The 12,135-nt window shown below is 35.9% G+C and overlaps 1 protein-coding gene across 10 annotated transcripts in view; it reads right to left on the bottom strand.

The window, feature by feature from the left end:
• The window catches only part of PUM2 (pumilio RNA binding family member 2), a 92,577-nt gene that overhangs the window by 61,116 nt on the left and 19,326 nt on the right, over window positions 1-12,135 (bottom strand). For 7 of the 10 annotated variants that reach the window (XM_067703617.1, XM_067703618.1, XM_067703616.1 and 4 more), the window contains exons 2-3: window positions 10,152-10,220; window positions 2,173-2,281 (exon numbers count right to left, since the gene is read on the bottom strand). In XM_067703617.1, coding sequence (XP_067559718.1) covers window positions 2,173-2,281; window positions 10,152-10,202 — 160 coding nt within the window. In that variant the 5' untranslated portion in view covers window positions 10,203-10,220. Of the gene's footprint in view, window positions 1-2,172; window positions 2,282-2,702; window positions 2,783-8,143; window positions 8,218-9,110; window positions 9,236-10,151; window positions 10,221-12,135 lie in introns of those variants that run through there. The other 3 variants (XM_067703622.1, XM_067703626.1, XM_067703623.1) reach the window with 3 other exon arrangements.

The following is a 12,135-nucleotide window of genomic DNA, read 5'->3' as shown; positions in this document are numbered from 1 at the left end:
TTTATTAACTGCAGTAATTTTAAAATGACTGGTACTTTTGTTAAACCATATTAAAACACTTCCATGTCAGTACTTTTATCCATGAGCGATTAGTCATTATATTTTTCATTCAGTCATGCACAGTTTAAATGTTGATTTACTGTCTCTCCTATGCTGGGCACTGTGCTATGTATGGGGAATCCAAGAACAAACAGTCCCTGACTTCAAAAGAGATTATAGGTGTAACAAGAGGCAATCGTAAGAGAGTAAAAGCACTTCAATAAAAATAATCCAGGATACTATAGGGAACAGAAAGAAAGGGCATCTATCAATTCTTCCCAGTCTTAGAGTGAATCCCAAAGGAAGTGATATGAAGAGTAGAGAACAAAAAACAGGTGAAAATGGGGGGTGGAAAGAGCATCTCGGTTTGAACATCCTGGTTTCTCTAAGGCCTAAAAGTGCAGGAGAACACAACGTAATTAACAATTACAAGTAACTCAGTTCAGCTGAGAAGGAAATATGTGTATGATAAAATCTCCTGTAGTCATGGAAAGAATCATAGAATGAAAATTCTTTTAGGACAAGGAATGTGTTATTCGTATTTGTACATGCTTGGCATTCAATAAGTGTTTGTTCAGTAAACAAAATAATCCATTCATTTCTATTTTTCTCATTTCTCCTGGTAAAGACTAATACTTATCTTCAAAATTTTATCTGTACAAGTAAAAAAGTTAAGTTGGAAGAGGGAGTGGTACAAGGAATTAACTAAAATTATAAACTTGATGCTAAAAAGATACATCAGGAATATATAAACAGTTGCTTAAATGTTTTATTGCTGGTACTAGTTGTCCTCCAAATATAACATACCAAAGATATTTCCCTATCATCCATCTTGAAAATATCTCTCACTACCATGTTGTGGTCAAGATGTTTTGCTTTGGAATGCTTTAAAAAATTTTGGTTCTGGTAAATAGAGCAATTAACCATTCAACTTTCAAAATAAACCAAACACGCCTATCAACCAAGTTTTCAAGCACATTATTTTAGCAAAGAAAGTGCCTTTTGTGGGAAAATGTAGCCTAGCCCTTATGAGTGCAATCTATATAGGTTAATACAAATCCAGAAAAAAAAATTCCTTGAGGATGGGGATCATACATCTCATTTATCTTTGTATTCTCCAAACCTGGCATATTATATTACATATTGTTTGAAACCAAAGAAAATTCCCAGTATTTTAGTCTAATTTAGTAGTTAGCAAAGTTTTCAATCTTTTTCAGTTTTGACTATAAAACAGTATTAATCACTAAAATTTTCCAGCTTTTCCTAACTTAAAAAAAATTATTTTACCCTTAAAAACAAAATTTAAGACTATATAGGACTTAAAAATCTTTTTAATAATTTGGAGAATAAAAAAGTACCTGGTAATTTACACCCAAAATATAAGGTTAAGTTGATAATTATCATCCAGAAATTTGTTTTTATACTACTTTGATCATTTTCTATAGCTTTAGTAAGTTGCATTAAACTTAGTTACAAAGAGAAAACTTATTTGTAAAATACATGTTCAAAGTTCCATGTGTATATCTCAAATTTTACTAGTCAGAAACATTTAAAAATATAATCAGTACTATTTTAAGAATATAACTATGCTCTTTAATTTACCAATAAATACTGTCACCCCTTGTGAGTTATACTCCTTACACCCCAGTTCCTTTTCCCTTAAGAGTTTCTTGGACCTATGTCTCTCTTCACTACTTACGGATATCAAAAACATTCAAAGTCTGCTCCCTTTCTGGGAATTCTACCTTACTAAGGGGGTTTACTTCCTTTGTGGGTGTGGCTGATGTTTAATAAAGCTTGACTGAGCTGCAATTAAATAAATCAGTCACTGTCCATTAATACAATTCAAGCTTAAAAATTCCTATGGTTAATGTGTCCTCTATTTTAACTGAAATTCAGAATTTTATAATCAGTTTAACCTCAAATAAAATCTTATTGTGACAAACATTCCTAATCAATAAGTGGACTGTTAGATATGAATTACTTTACATAAGAAAATGTGCATTATAAGGATATATGAAATCCTCACAGATATTGCAAAGTTTCTCCAAATACTGTCTGGGGGGGCAGGGTTAAAAGAAAATTCAAGTATGCAACAAATTCAGAACTCTCACACATACACCAATAACTTACGAGAAGTTCCCCATGCAGTCTCTCTCCATTCATCATCTCCAAGAAATATGCCTTTTTGTCCATCTTTTGTTGAATCATCAGGTTCCCAAAATTTTTTGGTAGGCAAAAGCTATTTGGAATGGAAAAAAATATTGTATTTAAATTTTATTCTAATTACAAAGAGCTAGAACATAGAGGAAAGTAAACTTACCACCAATAGGCACAAGTTAGTTTTCAATGCTAATGAAAATTCAGATGACCTATTTCTTAATTTGTCCAGTTAACAATCACTCCCCACTTGTGCTTAGATACTGGCTCTAATAATTCTAGGCCTGAAAAGTCGATTTCAGACTTTTCTACATTTTTCAAATTGTTTTACTGTCATGTGATACTTTTTATAATTTTTTTCAAAAGACTTACTAAATTTCTTAATACAGTAATACAATAAAAATATCTAAACAAATGATTAAAATTTTTCCTTTACTTCCAAGTATTGCCCTTGGATCACCTACTATCCTACAGCTTCAATGATAGAAAATTTTCATTCTTACTTCACAATGCAATGGAGGTGAACTTCACAATTCTTCCTAGGTCCTCAATACTAACAATCTATTGATCCCAAATCAGGAAGCTATGGGATGGCAGAAGAGACACATAGAAAAGACCCTTAAATACTTTTTGAGGTAACAATGTCAAAGCCCTGTGCCCTATCCTATACTGTTAACATACACAAGCATATAAAAATTGTGTTGATATAAGCATTCAATGATAATTCAAAATGTACATTTGGCCAATTCCTAATGAGACTTTAACGTTCATCCAGGTCTCCCCCTCTACCTTTCCTGACATTCAGAGAAGGCAAACTGAGGATATGTTTGTTTGAAAAGAACAGACTGGTTTCTAAAACATGCATTTGACATTTAAATAAGCATTTGTAAGACACCCATCCCTCTCAGCCCATAATTAGGTCCTCATAATCAAACCTGTATATACTTCTATTACTACACTTATCACACTAAATTACCTGTGTTTGCCTCCTTAAGGGCCTGGTGACCTTATCTTCAGAGAGCTCACAAATATAAACTAACCATAATAAAATGAACTTAGGTGAAACCTGACTTGGGTCTGAGAGATAAGACTGTATGTCTGTTGGGGGTTTAAAGTGTGAATGTAAGGTGGGGAGGACACAAGAAATTATGAACAGAGGCACAACTGGAGAAAATGCAGTTTGTAGAATAGGGTGTGAGATGGAGGAACAGATGTGGAAGCTGACGTTGTTAAAGCTATCTAGACAGACTATGAGGAACCTCAAAGACACGCTAAAGAAATATCAATAGTATATTACATTGAAGCAACAGGGACTCAAGAGAGGATGGCAGAAGAGTGACACTGTGTTTCAGAAAACAATTCAAGTTGTAAGTTCTAAGAATAATGGATATTCTAGACTAGAGGCAAAGAAATCGTTAAGGAGAATTACAACAAAGCCAAGACGACAAGAACTGAAACAACTGGCAGAAAGAACTGAGAAAATAAAATGGGTTTCAGAAACATTCAGGAGAGTCAACAGAATATGAATAAAAATAAGGGGAGGTCTGGGACTCCCCTGGTGGTCCAGCAGCTACAGCTCCAAGATCCCAATGCAAGGGGCCTAGGTTCGATCCCTGGTCAGGGAACTAGATCCCACATGCCGCAACTAAGAGTTTGCATGCCGCAACTAAAAAGTCCTGCACACGGCAATGAAGATCCTGCATGCTGCAACTAAGACCCGACACAGCCAAATAAACAAACAAATAAATAAATATTTTTTAAAAGTAAGGGGAGGTTGATAAAAAGAATAAAAGTTTAAAATGTGGGTAATGAGGTAAATGATACTACTGACCAAAACAGAAAAAAAAAACAGGATAAGCAGCTTTAGAGGGAGGAGGGAAAATTCAATTTGGGCATATATCCCGAGGATCTTTTGCTAAACTAAATACTGTTAATTTTACTGCTATTTTAAGAAAGAAAACTTTTTGCATGTTAGGATCTTCCTGAGCTGCAAATGATTTGTATTATAGACATTTTCTTTACTTATTTTTATTATTTTCAAAGATTTTATTTACTTATTTTGGCCACGTTGCATGGCTTGAGGGATCCTAGTTCCATGACCAGGGATCTAACTTGTGCCCCTGCAGTGGAAGGGCAGAGCCTTAACCACTGGACCATCAGGGAATTCCCTAAAGTACAGACATTTAAAACAATAATCTGCTCTAATAAAGATCTCGGTAAAATACAACCTCTGTTGCTGCGATTTTTAAAAATCTCACTATAAAAGTTTCATGAAAATATTCAAACAAAATGTAAATCTGATAATACAGTACTAAAACACTGCACTTGATATATTTAAATAATTGAACATTTATTCATAGTAAAACCCAAGTTAATCCCTTTGAAGTACTGTATAAATAAGCCATTTCAGGCAGAAGGAAATGGCTCCTGAGCAAATAATGCTTTTATCCCACACTTCATAAAGAAAAATGTTTTAATAGCAAAATAAGGATAACAAATAAGAAATCAGAAATGAAGTTATAACAACTTAGTAGAAGCATTTATTACAGACATAGAAGCGGCTGAAACAAACTAATCTTCTGAGGTAAAAGAAATAATAGAATCTTTTTGAGGGGCCTATTCCAGTCTTTTGGGATAAGATTCCATGCAGTACAGTAGTAGTTCATAGATCACTGCTTTGACACCCAAACTGTAAAACTGGGGGCGGGGGGGAGTCTATGTCAAGCACTTACCCAGCGTGCTTACTTTCTGCCAGGCACTGGGCTATGAATGTCTCTTCATTTTGCAAACATTTATAAGTTATCACGGACCGGCAAACAATTTAGTAGTTAATAAAATTAACACTTTTCCTAACAAAGGCCCTTATCACCATTCTAGAAACAGCTGTGACAGTATAGACACTGATTTCAAATATTTTTAGAGAAACTACTGGCTTGTGACCAAGAATTAAGTTAAAATGGACTAAATATAGGGGGAGGCAACAATTCAGGATATCCAGGATAGAACAGTTAAAAAAAAAAAAAGAAAAGATTAAGTGGTACAAAGGTTGGAATAGCAATAAAAGTAGTGTTTTGCCCCTGGAGACTCTTTTACTATAGTAGAAATGGGAGAGCACAAAAACAAGGGCTAAGAGATCTTGAAGATCTGTAAAACATATTATCCAATACTGTTTCAAATTAGTTCCCTAATTCACAAAAGCTCTAAACCAAGGTCAAGCAACTCAGTATTTCTTATCAACCTACTCCTCCATCATTCCAACTCAGAAATGATTGGGTGGACGTACAAATTCATCCCTCCATTATCCACCAGTTTATTAGTTCTTTCCTTCAAGAAGCACTTATGGCTTGCCCTTTTCCATCTCCAAAGAAATCAGTCAACACGATAGTATACTACCGCAAAATAATTATTAAAATTCCTGCTAGAATTTATACTATGAGGTGCATTTACACTTCAGATTTTTCTAATACAAATTGTTATGTAAGGGCTTCCCTGGTGGCGCAGTGGTTGAGAGTCCGCCTGCCGATGCAGGGGACACGGGTTCGTGCCCCGGTCCGGGAAGATCCCACGTGCCGTGGAGCGGCTAGGCCCGTGAGCCGTGGCCGCTGGGCCTGTGCGTCCGGAGCCTGTGCTCCGCAACGGGAGAGGCCACAGCAGTGAGAGGCCCACGTACCGCAAAAAAAAAAAAAAAAAAAAAAATTGTTATGTAAAATCACCAAGTCAACCAAATTAATATAATCCTAAGAATTAAAAGAACTTGAAGGCTCTATGTCTACATTATAGTGTTCATATAACATCTAAACTGGGACACTTCTGAGAAAGGGAGTGCTATTAACAATTATGCCACGAAAACACGTATCTGGACAGTCTGGGCAAATTAGGATGTAAGGTGACTCTATTTACAATGGAAGTTCATAAAAGATAGGCAGGCATAGATGCTAATAACCAAGTGTGTAGAACAACAGCCACAAGAGAACTCCAGAATGGTGCTTTTCCAGACTTTAATCTTTTCCGTTGATGAAAGATATCAATACTTAATGTTTTCAAATCATACTACTTCCCCAAATCTTCTACATTCCCAATATCCCTTAATATCAGCAGCAAATATTATTAGATGTCATCACTCCAATGGGAAGCAGTACTGTAAACAGTCAAGGCACTCAAGAGTTCAAACTGCTGTTCAAGCACTGTTACTTGGTATTGGGCCAGTTAAATAACTGTTCTGAGCCTCAGTTTCTTCATCTGTAAAGTAAGGATAATAATAAAGCTACTGTTATAGAGTTTTCTATGAGGCAATAATGAAATAATATAAGTAAACTACTTAGAACAGCATCTAGCACGTGGCAAACATACATATTACGTATCTTCACTACGAAAAGTATGAATCCTTTAAGATTCTAAAACATGAGTAACATGCTGGCCAGCAACATTTAATTGGCTGATTATTTTAAATGATTATAAGAGTATTCATTACAAAAATCTTGTCTATAGCTGTTTGCCTTCTTTTTAAATTTGAGTATCCTGGGGGATCATGAAACTACACTACTTACATCAATAAAAAAGTTGCCTAATAAAGTCACATTTTGCGTAAGGAAACAGAATCAGAAGTTAAATAAACTATCCAAGATTACATGTAAGATTACATATATAGCTAGTAAGTGGCAGCATTAGGAGCTGAAACCATAACTGTTTAATTCTAAAGCCCATTTTCTTTACACTTAACTACCACAGAAGATGGTTCTTTCCAATCATAGTCTAACTCATCAATATTTCTAAAAATATTCAATTAGGCCACGACTAGCCATAATGAAAAAAATAAAACAGTTCAAGATGTTATCAGGATATTCAGACTATATAATGTGGGAATTCATTAGAGTGGATAAAGTTTATGATAGAATGTCTAATATAGGGATTTATAGACATTGGCGATAATCAGCTATTTAAAACAGCTGATTTCCATTCCAGTTATCCCTAACAGCTCAGATCAGAGCTAGAGCATTTGGGAGGTATATGTGATTCATACAAAAAGCTATTCTTATTACTACCTTCAAAGAAGTCAGTCTTTGTCACTAGTGATATAGTACTAGTGATAGATCTGAGAGAAATACATAGTACTAATGATAGATCTGAGAGAAAACAGAAGTCTCCTTACTCTTCTCTCCAGTACATTTTCCACTTCACCATACTACCTGGGATCTTAGTACATAAATTTTCTCTAATGTTTTCTTTAAATAGTACTGTGTCAGAAAAGAAAGGAGGGAACTTTATCATACTAAGCTATGAAAATACTCCCCCAAAACACATTAACTCAGTGATTTAAAGTTAAATTCTGGGTTCCCTAAAGAATTTCAGGCAGGAGCCTCTTTTTCCATACATACACACACACACACACACACACACACAAAGTTCCTGTTTAATTTTTATATATAAAAATAAAGGTATGTGTCTCTGCAGTATAGTTTTAAAACACCACACTAATGAAGCTGAGTTCAACCGCCTATGGGTTAGCTTTGTTCTTTTTAAGCCATGTGACATAACACAAACTGTTAGGCCTTTTGACAAAAATGTGCTACGGAAAAAATTGGAAAGGATGAGTTTATGAATGGATGAATACAAATCTGTTCCTACTCTGGATGAACAACTAGAAGAAACCGCCCTTCTGATGATGAGTCAGTAAAAGCTATCATGATCTACATAACCCAGTACATTTGAAAATAACCCTGTATGTAATGCAGTGCTTTGTACATTATAGATTTACAGCAACTTAAGACATAATAAGTAAAGCTTTATCTTTAAAGAAAAAGTCAAGATAGGGCAATATATAAGAAAAGGATGTCGCATTAAAAAAAATAAACAAGCAATTTTAGAAAACTCAAGAGCCAGAAACTCAAGGCTGCTTTTAGGTTATTAAAATGAATGAATTCTGGGATAAAACAAAAAACCTCACCTGTCAGGAAAGGAGGAGAAGACTGGTGAGAGAGAGACAGGCAAAGAAGGAAATCCCAGAAGGTTCCCTGCTGCCTGCGAGATGAGGAAAGATAGAAAGGCTTGTGGGAGAGAGAACCCAGAGACAGAAACCTCAACAGGTTTCTTAGCTATCTCTTAGAGGTAACAGAATTAGTTGGTAAACTGTTAAGAAAAAAATTTAATTAGTGAGTAACAGCTTATTTAAAAATACATTTTTAATAGATGAAGGTCACAGAAGCACTGACCTGCTGCTACCTGCCAAAAAACCAGACAGCCTAACCCTAGCCATTTTTACTCTGCATATCTGACATTCCCATTAAGAAAAGCCTAGATTTAAGCTTGGATCATTTAACATGCTATTAAAACCAGCCTCTCTTCTCCAAAAACCTCAAATACCCCTCCCTCCACCCCCCAAATACCTAAACTCTCTCAACTACTGTTTCTGATCACGACATTTTTTTTTTAAACTGCCAACATGTCTTTGGGTTTATCAAATACTACTTAAAAAGGGAGGGGAAAAAAAGAGCCAATTTGTAAATACATACACAGTGTAGATCTGCAAAGTAAAGCGTCGTGGGGTCTAAACAGAATCAAGGTAAGGGTGTGACTTTATCTGGTCTTTAAGAAAATCAAGTTCAAGTTTGTCACAGACTAGGCTGAAGCACTGTTCAAACCTGCTTTTAAGATATGTTATTCTGCTTTCTAAAGACCAAAGAAAACAAGTAACAGGGAAAAAAAACAAAAGCCCTTTTCAACTGCTTCTCTTTATTCACCCATAGTGTAAATAATGCCTAAGCCGCCACTGCACCGCAGTGAAGCTACAAGGTTCTTTTTTAACTAAAAAATTATTCCCTCTCTCAAATTTTCTTAGGGCCCAGAGTTTTACCTTAAGCGCTGTACTAACAAGTTTACTTTGGCAATACTTATGCTTAAGCACCTTAACTCACCCTTAAATCAGTCCTCTGAAAATGACAAACTCTTTGGAAAACGCTGTTCTGAAGAAGGGGAGGGTTAGCTAGCTGCAGGGTGCCCTCTTGTGGCCCAGAAGAGTGACTGGACTCTTTTTCTGCATCTGAAGAGCACAGCATTGGATGGAGTGAGTCTCATGAAGGTCTACCAAAGTAAAATAATCTCCAGGAGCAAGCGGTTAATTACACATCTTAGGTCTGTTCACGGTTATTTTCTATTATCAAAGTCCACACTATGTTAGTACTACAGAACATGACAAAACAAAATGTGACCGCAAGGTTTTCATAATCAATTAAAGTTTTCTAAATATTCATTAGGTATATGGAAAACTAAGTAGTTTTGATGTCTTAAATTATGTAATGGTGAGGTTAAATGGGATGCCCCAATGAAAATCACAGATTAACAGGACTGATAAAAGCCAAAATTTTAGAGTGCCCACTGTGCCCTAGTCATTCAAAGCTAACAATCTACAGAGGAGACTAATATAAAACAAATAAACTGTAACCAGTAATATAATAAAAGTATGTACAAAGATCCATGAGAAGTCAGATGAAGAATTAATTTTACTGCAGATATCAATGGGACAATAAAGAGTCTTTTTCAGTAGAGTCCTGCAGAGGATTAGAAGTTTATTAAGCAAACAATGAACAAGGAGAAATTTTTGTAAGAAAGAACAGTGAACAATTAAGTGTGGCTAAAGCAAACATAGCATACATATATAAAACAGCAGGACAAAGATCAAGGAAGGCTCTTTTCTGATCAAAGTAATTATGGTCCATTACCAAAATAGAAGACATTATCAGGTCAATCAAATCAACTAGACACAAATAACCTCACTAAAATTACCGCTAAAAGTTAAAAAAAAAAAGCTAAAAATCCCACAACCACAGATTTTAAAAGCCCACATCATTTGGAAGATATAACCACTATTTTCAAGGAGATTTATGGTTAAAAAACAAGTCTCAATGGCTTAAATAATCGAAGTGAGGTATACATTCTTAGTATTCATAAATATTTACCTCTCCCATTCCCCGAGATTCTAATGCAAGAGCTTGAAAATCATGATTCATTTCATCCACAGATCAAACCTGTTAAATAACAAAAAGAAACATTAGTAGAAAGAAAAATTTGAACAACAGACTGCATCAACTATTTTTATATTACACTGCTGCTATTACTGATGTTACAGCATGAGCTGAGATGGACAAGAATCCATTTCTCTATAAAGACAGGTTTTCCTAAATAGAGCACCACAGTAATCTACACTAAAATTTGTGGGAAACCTGGGGTCAACGGTTCCTGGATTATTCTGTGTGCCAAAAGAAACCCCTACTAGTTTCCTGCGCAAAAGAAAAGAAGTGAGCTCACGTACTAAAATACAGTTACCTTTTTTTTTTTTTTTTTTGGCCATGCTGCGCCGCACGCGGGATCTTAGTTCCCGGACTAGGGATTGGATACCTGCTCCCTGCCGTGGAAGCGTGGAGTCTTAACCACTGGACCTCCAGGGAAATCCCCAGTTATCTTCTTTTAAAAAAAAATGTTGTAATTCCTATTACAAAATTATTACTTTGCACTACTTCTTTAAGATTTCTCAAAATTTCTCAGAATTTCATTATTTGTGGATCTTATAACAATGATAAAAAAATTTTTTAAAGTGGTGATCCAGTTCTACCTCAAAGCAACATATAATCTGCTGTGAGAGTAATTATAATATTCAGAGGTTTCCTTAAGAATAATTCCTTTCCCTACAATAATCAAAACAGCATGGAAATGGCACAAACACATATATCAATGGAACAGAAGAGAGCCCATAAATAAACCCATGCACTTACGGTCAATTAATCTATATAACAAAGGAGGCAAGAGTATACATGGAAAGAAGACAGTCTCTTCAGCAAGTGGTGCTGGGAAAACTGGACAGCTACATGTATTATAAAACAATGAGATTAGAACATTATCTCATGCCATATTAAAAAAAAAAGCTCAAAATGGATTAAAGACCTAAATGTAAGACTTGAAATCATAAAACTCTTGGAAGAGAACAGAGGTAGAACACTTCTGACATAAATCGCAGCAATATTTTTTGGATCTGTCTCCTAAGACAAAGTAAAAGCAAAAATAAACAAACGGGACCTAATTAAACTTAAAAGCTTTTGCATAGCAAAAGAAATCATCAATAAACTGAAAAGACAACCAACAGAATGGGAGAAAATAATTGCAAATGATATGACTAACAAGGGGTTAATATCCAAAATAAACAGCCAATACAACTCAATTAAAAAAAAAAAACCCACCCCCAGCCAAAAAAAAACACACACCCCAATCAAAAAATGGGCAGAAGACCAGAATAGACATTTTTCCTGAGAAGAAATACAGATGTCTAACAGGCACATGAAAAGATGCTCAACATCACTAATTATTAGAAAAATGCAAATCAAAACAACAGAGATATCACCTCACAACTATCAGAATGGCTGTCATCAAAAAAATCTACAAATAACACAGGACTTCCATGGTGGTGCAGTGGTTGGGAATCTGCCTGCCAATGCAAGAGACAAGGGTTCGATCCCTGGTCTGGGAAGATCCCAAATGCCGCGGAGCAATTAAGCCCGTGCGCCACAGCTCCTTAGACTGCGCTCTAGAGTCTGCGAGCCATAACTACCGAAGCCCGCGTGCCTAGAGCCTGTGCTCCGCAACAAGAGAAGCCACCGCAATGAGAAGCCTGCCAACGCAACAAAGAGTAGCTCCCGCTTGATGCAACTAGAGAAAGCCAGCGCGCAGCAACGAAGACCCAACGTCGCAATCAATTAATAAAAACAAGGGCCAGAAATTCCCCTAAACTTGATGAAAGCAAAATCTACGGATTCAAGATGCTCAGTGAGGGGCTTCCCTGGTGGCGCAGTGGTTGAGAGTCCGCCTGCCGATGCAAGGGACACGGGTTCGTGCCCCGGTCCGGGAAGATCCCACATGCCGCGGAGCGGCTAGGCCCATGAGCCATGGCCG

The sequence above is a fragment of the Pseudorca crassidens genome, chromosome 14, assembly GCF_039906515.1.
Source record: "Pseudorca crassidens isolate mPseCra1 chromosome 14, mPseCra1.hap1, whole genome shotgun sequence".
In the NCBI taxonomy this organism is placed as follows: Eukaryota; Metazoa; Chordata; class Mammalia; order Artiodactyla; family Delphinidae; genus Pseudorca; species Pseudorca crassidens.
This window is presented reverse-complemented; position numbering and strand designations above follow the sequence as displayed.